Source organism: Python bivittatus, unplaced genomic scaffold, assembly GCF_059951505.1.
Source record: "Python bivittatus isolate LINGU-HERP-01145 unplaced genomic scaffold, Pbiv_v1 ctg000330_np1212, whole genome shotgun sequence".
Lineage (NCBI taxonomy): Eukaryota > Metazoa > Chordata > Lepidosauria > Squamata > Pythonidae > Python > Python bivittatus.
The window spans coordinates 16,290,037-16,303,181 of NW_028277058.1; the positions used below are offsets into that span (position 1 = coordinate 16,290,037).

Sequence of the window (13,145 nt, forward strand, 5' to 3'; positions counted from 1 at the left end):
GCAGTAGTATAACTGGTTCTTCTGGTAGATTTGTTCTTTGGAACACAACCCTCGATGTACAAGGCCAATGTGAGAGAGAATGCTTCTCCTCTAGTCTTTTCAAACTTTCCATGAATGAAACAGGGATGGTTTCCTATCCATTTCTACATCCGTCACAAGATTTACATCTCCCCCTAAAATTAGATAATCAAATATTAATCCATATATTCTTGCCATGCATCTATGAATTAGTTCAGGATCAAGAACCTTCCAAATTTATTATAAGCAAGAACTGTAAAAAGAGAAAGGCTTGGGTTATGTAAACATTTGCACAGTTTCTCTCCCCCCCCCCGAGCAGTCTGATATCTTTCTTCTTTAAACTCTGTTTTTTTCTTTTTAAAAATCTTATTCTTGTTTCTTTCTGCAATCCTGCCTTTTTTTTTTTTTTTGGAATGCTAGCTCACTCGTGATGACTACATTTCTGGATTTTTGCCTTCTTTCTTCAGCTTGATTCCTCAAGTTTAGACCCCCTTTTTCCACCTCTTGATACAGATTTTACACCAGACTTTTCAGCTTAATGTCTTGCATTACATGGGTCATTATATATGCTGTATTATAAAAGTATGTTTTAAAAGTTTTTATGCAGTTAAAACATAAAGTACTGTATATACACAACAAAGCACATGTTATTTCTCTAAAGGTCACGTTCCAGGGACCTGGAATTAGATATAATTCTCTGCTTTTAGTGGAAAATACTCAGTTTTCATCACAATACAAAAAGGAATGCTAATTCCAACTGTGTCATGTAGGTGATTCTTTAGAAACACAATACAGCAATCTTTGCATTTGCTGATTTAGAAGTGTTTGTGTGTGTGTGTGAATGAACAGATGTTATTAAATGAACATTTTCTTTTGCAAAATAGCTATTTGCTCTCCCAATTTGTTCTCTAGAAAATTCTTTTTGTACTTAGAAGTCTTTGTTTTAAATTTTAGTTCGTTGTTGTTGTTGTTGTTCAGTCGTTAACAACCTCTGCCGTCCCCTTCTCCTTTTGCCTTCAATCTTTCCCAGCATCAGGGTCTTTTCCAAAGAGTCCTCTCTTCGCATTAGGTGACCAAAGTATCTGAGCTCGAGGTTCATTACCAATCCTTCCAATGAGCAATCAGGGTTGATTTCCTTTAATACTGACTGGTTTGAAATTTTAGTTTAGTGTTTCCTTAAATACTTTTCTTAATTTTTACTAAGTTCCTTGTTACATGCAGTGAAAGCAAAGTCGCTTTCCCTTTTCTCTCTATTTCCCTCTTCATGTACAGTATTTGTTGCTCTATTTGTGTGGTTCAGTGTCATGTCGAGAGCCAGTTTGGGATAGCAGGTAAGGTACATGGCTAGAAACAGGGAGACCCACCTTAGATACAAAGCCAACTGAGTGACCTTGGGTCAGTCACTCACTCTCAGCCTAAAAAGAAGGCAATGGCAAACCACTTCTGAAATCTTGCCAAGAAAACTGCAGGGACTTGTCCAGGCAGTCGCCAGGAGTCAACACTGACTTGAAGACACAGACAGTATCATATTATGGATGAATACCTCTTTTTTGCTGTTCATTTCAGTTAGATAGTCCTTAATCTTCTCCATATTTCTGCTTCAATTAAAAGTTAAGAGAATGTAAGCCAAGCATGGAAAATATTTGGGAACGCCCAAGGAAACAGCTTCAAATGTGTGAAAAAGAAAAAAAAATCAGTTGAAAAATGAGTTTGAAAAAGAAAAAAAATGAATTAAAAGGGTAACAGGATAACAAGAAGACAAATATTGGAGACCAGAGAATAGAGCATGTATAATGTAATTATGGTCATGTTTCAGGTTGTCATTTCCTGAGGTAACTTTTGGCTGTCACTGAATAGATTTGGGTAACTATTGTTGTATCTGTGGTGAATGACATGATGCCACCTACACCCAGTGACTCATGGTTTCCAATGGGTTGCCAAGAATTTTGTGCTTCTATAATTAGTTCCCACTACAATCAGTTCAGGGTGCTAAAATGGTTTTCTTTTGCAGTTTAGGGGGTGAATTTTAGACAGAAATATAATTTGTCCCAGAATTTAATTGGGAGTCTCTTAATGTAACAAAGAAAATATGCTTATGAAGGAAGTTGTTATGCTTAAGAAAATATGGCTAAGTTAAGAATGTACCTGTTGCTTTTTCCTTTTAGATTCTGCTCATTATTGCATCAGTTATTGGCATAATTGTTTACAGACTTTCTGTTTTCCTGGTGTTTTCTGCAACACTGCCAAGGCACATCAATGGAACGGAAACAATACAAAAGTACCTGACTCCACAAGCAGCAACTTCAGTATCTGCTTCAGTCATCAACTTCATCATAATTATGATTCTGAACATTATCTATGAGAAAGTAGCAATCATGATTACTGACTTTGGTAAGGTTATCATATAATTCTACACAACATCCACAGTAATGTATCAGGAGTAATACTGGTAACCTGTCAAAAGTAGCTTTAACTTTAAAAAGTGAATTCCTTAAAGCAGCAGCATTTTTTTTCCAGGCACATGAAGAAATCTGGAAAAAGTTGGGTTGTTTTCGTGAATAGCAGAGGGGTGCTGTGTTCACCTTTGTGTCTACTCTAAAACTCTTCTTTGGAATTTTTTTTTATAATACCTTTATTAAATTTTAAAAACAGAAAGATTAAAACTAACAACTAATAATCAAGAAAAAGAAGAGAAAAGAAAAGAAAAGAGAAAGGAGAACAGAAGTGCAGAAAAAGGAAGAAAAAGAAAGAAGCAGAAATACAAAAAAAGAATCACTTCCAACTTCTTTTATAGCAGATATAAGTAAAACATACATTAAATTCTTACTCTAGGATTACAACTTAACATCCATTTTTTCTATAATCTATTAATTTTACTAATCAAATCCATATATCATAATTTCATTTTTTTGTTTCCCACAAAAAGTCCAAAAGGGGCTTCCAATTAGCATTAAAATTAGTCAATGTCTTTTCTCTAATCAAAGCTGTCAATGTCACCATTTCAGCTAGTTCCATCAACTTTACCATCCATTCTTCCATTATATGTAATCTTCAGAAACATTTTTGAAGGGTCTAAATAGAATGCCTATTTCCACCACTGGCACAATATGTTTTGAAACACCCAGTTTCTCAGGAAACAAAAAAGGACACTCACTTTTCCCCTTAGGAAAGCCTTGAATAGCTAGAAGAACACACATGTACAATATCATGATCACAGAAGTGAACATAGTAACAATTACACATTGGAAAAGCCCAAATAATCTAAACCTAAATGTTATTTAGCACCATAACACACATATATTTACCACAAAATTGTTTTTGGATTAACAATTTCTCTCTCCTTTGCTTATAAACTGCAGAATTACCAAGGACGCAGACTGATTATGAAAATAGCCTAACTACGAAGATGTTTTTATTCCAATTTGTCAACTATTATTCTTCATGTTTCTACATTGCATTCTTTAAGGGTAAATTTATAGGTTTCCCTGGTGACCCAATTTACTGGCTCGGAAAATACAGAAATGAAGAGGTACGGATGAATGATTCCATGTGTTTTTGGTTTTTGCATAACTAAAAAACTTAACAGCCTGGGTGTATTATTTGCAGATGAAATGTCCCAAAGACATTGTTAGGCTAAAAAGAGTTTGTGCACAGGCAAAACGGAATATTTAATAATTTCACAATTGCTTACAGATATGAACATTTTCTTTTCTGCTGCAAAAGTAGTGTGTTTCAGTACTTGAAAGTGATGTGTATGCATGTGTGAGAGAGAATAGTTGGGATATGCAGATGGCTATCTTGTTTTATAGTAATCAATTTCAATTGGTAATTATTAATTAACTTAATTGTTTTTTTTTCCTCTTTACCTTTTTGGACTGGCATCCTATGCATACCTTGATTGGGGAGGGAGAAATCTGTGGGTTCATTTTCAGGTGAACTTGCCAACTGTAGGTGGATAAGGTGGGAGAAATTGGGCATCACACGGAAGGATTTTGTCTGAATTTATACTTTTATTTCCATATGTTCTTCCTTTTGAGGGGTGGGATGTTGACCCTTTTGGCTTTTTTTCTTCCAAAAACATGAATTTATAATCCTGAAAGCAAAAGTTTCTATGTCAGGAACCAATTTTGAGCAGAAAAATCACCAGAAGAAAAGGGTTAATTATTCCTCTGCTGCTGCTGTAACTACTTTATTTTAAATGTTTGCAACGTTTATATGCAACATCCAGTTTGGTCTTCAGTCCAGCCACTTAGTGTACTGGATGTAATTACATGGTAAAGTTTAAAATTATGAATGGTGAATGTAAAACCTCACAATACAGTTACCATAATGATCATTTGCGCCTCTTATGAGCCTTGTCCAAAATAAAAATCTCTTCCCACGCCGTAGCTTCTATCACATGGCTGTTGCTGTTTCCTTTCTCCCCAAAAGATCCCCACAATCACTTGCGACATTGAAAAAATGCTGAATTAACAGCACCTTCTCTGCAAGGAGTCATATGACTATATTTGGAAATAAAACTGCCAATATTATAATATCCTTATACAATCTGTATAGCAGTTTATTTTCTAGCTGGATTCATGCCAGTTGGAGTTGTTATTTTCCTCCTGGCTTTTTTGCTTTTATTTATTTTTTCGTATCCAGAGATGGGGTGGGATCTTCTTACCTCTCCCGCTCTACCCTTTTTCACATGCGCACCCTAGCCTGGCATGGGAAGCTGAAGCAACAACTACAACTCACAAAAGCTTTCTGACAAAAGTCAGAAAAAGTGCTACCAGACTCTTTCTGATCCTGAGGGCACTGTCTCAATCTTGGGAGTGAAGAGAGTTAACTAACTCCCTGATAAACTGTTCACACAACACTGGAGGAATAAGTGGAGTATGAGGAATTCTGCTTAGGTTAAATCGAATCTCCTCTAGGTTATTTAAGCAGGCCATTTATGGGCATTAGAAAGTTTGTACAATGTGCTTGTGCCCTTCTGCCATTGCTCAGCTAAGCTCATCATATGAATTGGGTACTACAGATTATTCTGCTTTTCCCAAAGCTGGAGCCATTGAAGAGAAATTGGGGATTGAAAAACCTCTTCTTCAAGGAAATGCTGTACATATTAGATCTCTGGTTTTCTTTTTTTAATGTACATATGGCAGAGATTTATAGTTATGCATGGAGCATGTTAAAATGGCAGTATGAAATGATGTTTTTCTTTTGCTCATAATATGAGGACTCAAAATTGTTCAATATCATATTTATTTATTTTATTTATTTACACATTTTGCATGGCCACCCATCTGAAAGTACAACTCTGGGCAACTCACGACAATGAAACCACAAAAACCATAAAAAACAAAAGCTAAACAAGATTGTGCCTCAGGCATCCTCCTGAATGAGCCATAGGCACCATTGCCCTACTGAAACACCTGGATAAAAAGCTAGGTCTTTATTGGGCAGGATACTGAGGACAAAGACCGAGAACTCATCACTTTCTTTGCAAAATCCTTCCATTTGTGTTCCATGAAAATGAATTAATTTTGAAGGCAAATTGATGAGCTTTGTTATGATATCTTTTAAAAAGAGACTAAATAAAAATATCTATCAGATAGAACTAGATAGAACAAACAGGCAATATATTACTGAATTATCAATTTTGGGAAGCAACAACACAACTATACCTGTGTTAAGGCTTTCTAGGGCTTGTGAAAAATAAAGACAGTAGATTAGAGAATTTTTAATCTGAAAAAATGACTATTTTTATATTCTGACATAGGATATTTAATTTCAGGCCAGCTGACCTCATTACTGAGCATTAAATGTCATGAAAAAGTAGATTTCCAGGATTCTTTAGTGCTCAGTTTAATATGCTAGGTTGAACAGAAAGTTACTGTCTGAACAGCTGGATAAATGGACTAAATGAAAATATTGTGTAATTTCAGTAATGTAGATTTCTGTGTACACCATTTTCATAAAATCTAGCATAATTTAGTTTAAGAAACCATTATGAACATTTTTTTGCAGGGACTAAATTGTAATCCCATGCTTTATTCCCCCCCCCCCCATTCTTTCAAACTTAGTGTGATCCAGGTGGATGTCTTCTTGAGCTGACAACACAGCTGACAATAATAATGGGAGGCAAAGCCATCTGGAATAACATTCAAGAAGTGCTTTTTCCGTAAGTAAATAGCGTTGATAACAGGAGTTGAAAGAAGCCTGAAGAACTGGTTTGCATTGTATCTGACCAAAAAGCAATCCCTAAATTAAATTAAGAAACATAGAGCTTTATCAATAATATAGTTTTGATTCTCAGACGCTCAGAAAAACAGTAACGATTTCCTAGGAAATAGTCAGCAAAGAAAAAGATAAAGAGAATTAATTTTTTTTAATTAGTAGTAGTAGTTCTGTACCTTGTACTTAACCCTGAACTCAAGTAAAACTATAACCCAATCTGAACTAAATTAGGGCTACCATATTGGGCTACAAAAATTCCAGATAACCTTAGATGGCAACAAAGAGATACAGAAAACCCTAAGGCATTGTTGCCGTTTTATGGTCATCTGGATTTTTGCAGCTGAGAGTTAATAGCCCTAGATAATTTGGGGTAATTTTGAACAATAGAAATCATGAATGGATTGTGTCTTATTTTTCAATCTGAAATGGATGGGTTAACTCCTCCCCAGAATTAAAAAAAATGCTATATATATATATATATATATATATATATGTGTGTGTGTGTGTGTGTGAGAGAGAGAGAGAGAGAGTGTGTGTAAATGTTTAGCTCTACCCTTTTGAGGCATTCTGGGAGCTACAAAGAAATGTTGATAGAGTTCAATTTTTACACCTCCACTCTAGCAGATAGAATAAATCTTGCTGATTCTCCAAATGTATAGGTGGCTTAAGAATCTGATTGGAAGATGTTGCTCAGCTAGACGATCAGAAACTATTGTTCCTCGCTGGGAGCAGGATTACCATTTGCAGCCCATTGGCAAACTTGGATTGTTTTATGAATATCTTGAAATGGGTGAGCCAACCATTTTATTCCCTGTTGTCATGTTATATAATGGATCAAAGTTTGCTCCCAGATTTTGTTAAACAATTAACACTGGGAGAGGGAGAAGAAAAGAGAAAGAAGAAAATATTTGTATACCTCACACTGCATAGACGTGTGCATGGACACACTTACACGCACATACAGTCCTAAAGCAAAGAACTATGCTTAAATTGTATATAAAATGAATGTGTAAATTTATGCTGGAACTTGGGTTTGTATGTGTCTGTATGTGTCTTGAATACGAAGCCCGTTCATGTTTACCCCTTTCTGCCCAAACTTTCTAATTCAGCTTTAATATACCAATTTTTCTTATTTTCAGCTGTGCAAAGTGCTTGAACCTGCTGTAAAAATGAAGATAATATCCACCCTGGGTATCACTACATTTTTTAAAAAAAGGATTTTTTAAAAAAAGTATAGAATAAATAAATGTTCTGTTTAAAATCCTGATCTAATCTGGGTTGGGGGGTAGAAGTCCATATTGGCCCAATGGCACACACACCTCTGTAAGGAAATACTAATGTACATAGTACTAAGAAGCATAATATGTGTACATTTAAGTTCTTCCCTTATCTTTAGTCAGTTCTCCTCTTGCTGTATGGAGAATCACCACATGAATATTGTACATATTCTTTCATTGAAATATTGAATAAGATATTGGAAAGTTATTGAATAAGCCTGGAAGGTTATACATCCTGTTGTGAACACTTCCAGTATGTTTTGGTCACTTACAGCAAGAGAGAAGTATGTAGCAATAAACTACTTTAGTGTTATTTTTTAAAAAAAAATCCTAATTAACTCAGCAGCTGGCAGTATCTAGATGACTTTTGCTGATTTCAGAAGCTAACTAAGGTCGGTCCTGGTTTATTAAAGACAATCTAGGACTTTCAGGGCTGTGGGCTAGACTGGAAAGATGTCAGAACATCGCAGAAGCAGCCATGGCAAATCCAGCCCTAATGCTACTCAGAAAACCTCATGTATGCAGTCATTAAAAGTTGAGCTCAACTCAAAGACTTTTTTAATGTTTTAAAATTAGCAATAAGAATATTTTAATTGTTCCCTTGATTCTTGATGTATCTAAATATACATACCAGATTTTTGTGTTCAATTGGTTCACTTGGTTTGGAACTCATAGATTTTGGGTAACCTTAAATAGGTACAATTTTGGCTAATACAATATTTGAAAATATATAAAACACTACTGTTTCACCAACAGTATAATATATTTACTATTTCCAGTTATACAGTTTGGATTTGTAACATTATTTGTGGCATCATTCCCACTGGCACCCCTTCTGGCCCTTATTAACAATTTATTGGAAATTCATGTGGATGCTTGGAAAATTACCACACAGTTTAGACGCATGGTTTCTCAGAAAGCCCAACATATAGGGGCATGGCAACCTATCATGCAAGGAATAGCCATTCTGGCTGTAGTAACAAATGTAAGTACACTCTTATAACAATGATTACCTGCTAATATAAACATTACAAGAATTTGTACTTCTTAATAATGCAATTGCTAGATGTTATGGTTATGAAAACTGCATTGCAATGGTTAAAGAGTTAGTTGGACTGGAGAGACCCAGATTCAGCTCCACCATCAGCCACTGAAACTCATTGACTAGCTTGGGCCAAACTCTCTCTCACTCTCTTCTCTCTCAGCCCAATGTTCTTCACAGAATTATTTTTTGTGGGAATAAAATGAAGGAGACCCCATGTAAGCAACTCTTAAATCCTAGAGAAAAGTTGGGATTTAGATCTAACAAATAAATAATACAGAAAAACCTCAATTAATGGATCCTCATTCAAAAGACATCAGATGCAATGACCAAAATTTTCAGTCATCCTCCCTAAAACACTGGACATATTAGTCTGGATGAAATGCATTTATGTTAAATTGCATAACATTATTTGCATCAATTTACATTGTTCAGGTAATGATATTGTTACACAAATGATGTTACTTACTGTAAATGACATACTTTTCAGATTTATCAGACCCCCTTCTGCCTAGATGGTCCAGTATACTGAGGAACATAAGAACAAGATCTTCCCACTTCCTGAGCAATGAGTAGTTTAAGGGCCTATTACAGAATCTTTTCCCTTCGATTAGGAGGCATGAGAGAATTTGGGTGCCTTTGTAGTATCTGATTCATCACAGATCTAAAAGCTGAGCATGCTACAAGCAGACTTCAGTAGGCAGCATAATCATTAACTCTGCCCTAGAATCTAAGGGTACTTATTTAGCCAAACATTTAAAATCAAAACTTCAAACTACCTCTAACTATTCCATGATAATTGGTGTGACAGAGTGAAAAATAATAATAAAAAAATAATCCCCTATTATTAAGGGTCATCAATCTCCTCTGTTAAATTCTTGTTCAGAATTTCATCTTCATCGCATGAATTTTTGGAAATGGTGGTTTAATAACTATTTCTGACAGTTGTCTGTAGACTTTGTCATGCTCAAATGCAGCTCCGTATGCAGCATATTGAATTTATCTAGACAGGAAGTTACCAGAGCATGAAATACTGTGGCCAGGAAAGATTGCAGCTAGCAGAGAGAAGTGGCTGGATGCCTATTAGGTTAGGAGACCATCTGGCTGCCTTGAAAGAGACATGCTAGAAGCTCTCCTAAATAATTTCCTGGGCACAGAGATATGCCACTCGAGTGCAAGGTGCTTGGAAGGGTATTGGCTGTCAGGATTCATTCCACTCTGCTTTCAGGCCAGGAATTTGGAGGCTTACTTTTCCTGCTAAATAACTGCTCCAAGCAGATCTTCCTGTATGGATTGTCAGATGATGATGATGATGATGCCCAACTCCCATGACTCTGAGTGGTATACAAATGATTTAAAACATGAAAAACAAGACAGCCAAAACAAGAAACAAAAGAAGGGTACAGTAGATATGGCAGAATAACAAACCCAGTGGAAACAAAAGAAAGCAACCTAGGTTAAAAGGAGGCTCCAGTCATCCTCACCAAAGGCCTGGATGAAGAGCCAGGTCTTCAAGCCACTTTGAAACACCAGCAGGGTGGGAGCTACTCAGACTTCATTCTATAGGGCAGGCGTTGTGACAGAAAAGGCATGTTTCCAGGCTCGTGACAGACGGCATTGCTTAACTGAAGTAACCCAGAGTATACCAACCCTACCAGATTGAATCGGCCAGGCAGATACTATTAAATTAATTATTACGTTATCATTATCATATTGAATTCACTTAGAGACTGGGAACTAAGTGCACAGTATTGTAGATATTGGTGTCCTCTGTTTGGTTCCATCTATTTTAACATATAGGGTACCTCAGAAATCCACACTGTCTTTAGTACTGTTGCCCCAAATAATGCATTTATTATTTGTAGTAATGTGGGGCACATTTATATAATGAAGATGAAGGAACTGGATTTGGGTATGTGCTAGTGATTCCCAGCTCTATTTCTTCCTGTCATTGGAATCAGATGTGGTTGTGCAGATACTGGATATTGTCTGTATAGTTCAATGGAGTATAATGGCCAATAAATAACTTAGTAAGGACCAGTTAGCTGTAAGTAAGAAAAAACTCTGTGGATTGGTGATTCTCAAATCATCTGTCATTGGAGTATGAAGTAACTTCCAGTGATCCAGAATGATTCTGGCCGGCTTCAGCTTTCATACCATTGTCATGAAAGTTTACATGCTTCCAGTATACAAGAAGAGTAGAAACTGGTAAGAAAAGATGCCACTCCTAGCTATAAAAATTTTATACATTATCTTATGTAATTAATAAATATGCAGTTATGCAATGTCTTCCACTGGAAGTTCCATTCATGCTGATGGTGAGTTAATTTGGGGACCAGGTTTAGACCAGGTTATGAATATCCAGTTCTTCTGGAGTGCAACTTGGTGTAGATTCATTTTTGTTTGGGGGTTTGATTCTTTTAAAGGTAAATGTTGATAATTGATTGATTAATTGATTGATTTTATGTACTCAGGTATCATATTCTCACAGTATGAAACCTGAGGCTTTTTTCCTTTAATTTTTGGTTTTATTGATTAAATACAAAAATAAACAATAATCCTCTCAGGAAATTAATAAACACTATATTATACTTTTAAAATGTTTTGCAGATATACCTATAGGTATACCTATAACTCTGTATAACTATAGAGTTTAGAACTACATCTGCTGAAATCCAAGGATATCTCTTTATAGTATCCAATTAATAAAACCAAAAATGAAATTAAAAAATTAAAGGAAAAAAGCCTTAGGGATCATACTGTGAGTTTTGAGTAGGTAAAATGAATCAATTAGTCAATCAATTCTTAAATTTAAATAATTTAAACATATTTAAAATGATTAATTGAAATATCACACAAGATAAGAACATAAAAATAGTTAATGTATCAATTACAATACAAAATTGATAATTGCTTAATAAATTAATGAAGGGTTTTTTATCTATTGCCATCAGTCCTGACTTGGATCAGTTAAATGAATATCCTGCTCTTTTCCTAAAAAATGTTTATCAGAGAGATAGGGCAATAATAGGAACATAAAGTATGATCTCTGCCTAGTTTTGATATAACTGTAATATGGGCTTCTTTAAATGAGAATGACAAAATACCCTCTTCCAAAATATTTTATATAAATCATAAAGTTTAAGAACAAGTGTATTGGAAAGTAATTTAAACTTGTATACAGGAAATCCATCAAGTCCTGGTGCTTTACTATTACCCAGTTACTTAGGGACCTCCTTTTCCCAAGAACATCTGCCCACCCACACACTCTCCCAGGGAGGCCATGCTCCAGGTTCTGTTTTCAGGTCTTGTCATCTTATGGGACCTAGGAAGGCTGCCTTTTCTGCGGCTGCCCCACTCTCTGGAATGATCTGCCCCAGATATACAACAGGCCCCAAGTCTTCTCACCTTTAGGAAGGCGGTTAATACCTGCATGTTCCCCCAGCCATTGGGGCCAGTTGGGTGGAAGTCTCCCCTGTGGTTGCTTTGTTGTATGCTTCTTCACCATTTTATATTTTGTATTTTGTATTTCTATATTTTCTGTTTGTTGTTATACTGTGTTTGTTCGTTTGTTTCTTCTTGATTTAGTGTGTGTTTATGTCATACGCTGCCCAGAGTCACACCGTCTGAGTTAGGCAGCCTTGTAAATCTTAAAATTAATTAATTAAATAAAGTTAAGGTAATATCTTTTAAATTTTATCCATAGTCAGAAGGGCTACTAATTCTTGTTGCAAAAAATCAAATTGTGGTAGACCAGTTTGACATAAAACCTTCTAATTATTGAATTATTTATGGGGTATTTTAATTGTTTATAGGCTTTTGATTTTTCATTGTAAGCTGCCCAGAGTCACCCATTGGGGGAGATGGGCAGCATACAAATTTAATAAATAAATAAATAAATAAATAAATAAATAAATATCTGCTTAAGGAAGATTCAGACAATCATGGTGTTCTGTTATTCCTGTTTTCAATGTAGGCAATGATAATTGCTTTTACATCAGATATGATTCCACGCCTGGTTTACTTCTGGTCATTTTCAGTCCCACCCTATGGAGATCACAGTCGTCATACCATGAAGGGATACATAAACAACACACTTTCTGTTTTTGCTGTATCTGATTTCCGAAATGAAAGCAAGCCTCATATTCTTCCCATATTTGCCAACCTAACAATATGCAGGCAAGTCTATATCCTGTTTAAAGTAACTAGATAGGAAGAAAATCAGTATGCCTTTGCATATTAGATTGTGTAAAGTAATGGAAAATGAAATTGTGGAGTCCTTGGGGTTCTCTGAGCTTGGTTGTTTTCTTGCAAACGTTTCGGAAACATATGCAAGAAAACAACCAAGCTCAGAGAACCCCAAGGACTCCACAGTTCAACCTGAGCTACACATATTCTCTTCTATTGGAAAATAAAATTGCTAAAAGGAAAACCAAAGTCTTTTAATTCTACACAAATATTTTTATTATCTTGCATAATAACATAAAAGTGGCATGATGTAGTTCAGCAACTCTAATTTGGTTGTATAGATCATATCTATATTTTACTCCAATTACATTTACTTTTATAGCGTGTTATGTTAAATC

General features: G+C 35.4%; 1 protein-coding gene and 1 long non-coding RNA gene across 8 annotated transcripts in view; one reads left to right on the forward strand and one right to left on the reverse strand.

Moving 5' to 3' along the window:
- ANO6 (anoctamin 6) overlaps positions 1 to 13,145 on the forward strand; it is a 55,340-nt gene that overhangs the window by 39,089 nt on the left and 3,106 nt on the right. For both annotated transcript variants that reach the window (XM_088141757.1, XM_007424886.4), the window contains exons 13-18: positions 2,184 to 2,409; positions 3,378 to 3,547; positions 6,087 to 6,184; positions 6,900 to 7,030; positions 8,297 to 8,502; positions 12,536 to 12,738. In XM_088141757.1, the coding sequence (XP_087997883.1) occupies positions 2,184 to 2,409; positions 3,378 to 3,547; positions 6,087 to 6,184; positions 6,900 to 7,030; positions 8,297 to 8,502; positions 12,536 to 12,738 (1,034 nt within the window). The remainder of the gene's footprint in view (positions 1 to 2,183; positions 2,410 to 3,377; positions 3,548 to 6,086; positions 6,185 to 6,899; positions 7,031 to 8,296; positions 8,503 to 12,535; positions 12,739 to 13,145) is intronic.
- The window catches only part of LOC112540269 (uncharacterized), a 100,595-nt gene that overhangs the window by 19,805 nt on the left and 67,645 nt on the right, over positions 1 to 13,145 (reverse strand). For 5 of the 6 annotated variants that reach the window (XR_003084334.2, XR_015796386.1, XR_015796387.1 and 2 more), the window contains exon 2: positions 2,301 to 2,374. This is a non-coding gene — a long non-coding RNA (uncharacterized LOC112540269). Of the gene's footprint in view, positions 1 to 2,300; positions 2,375 to 3,911; positions 4,112 to 13,145 lie in introns of all 6 variants that reach the window. The other variant, XR_003084335.2, reaches the window with a different exon arrangement.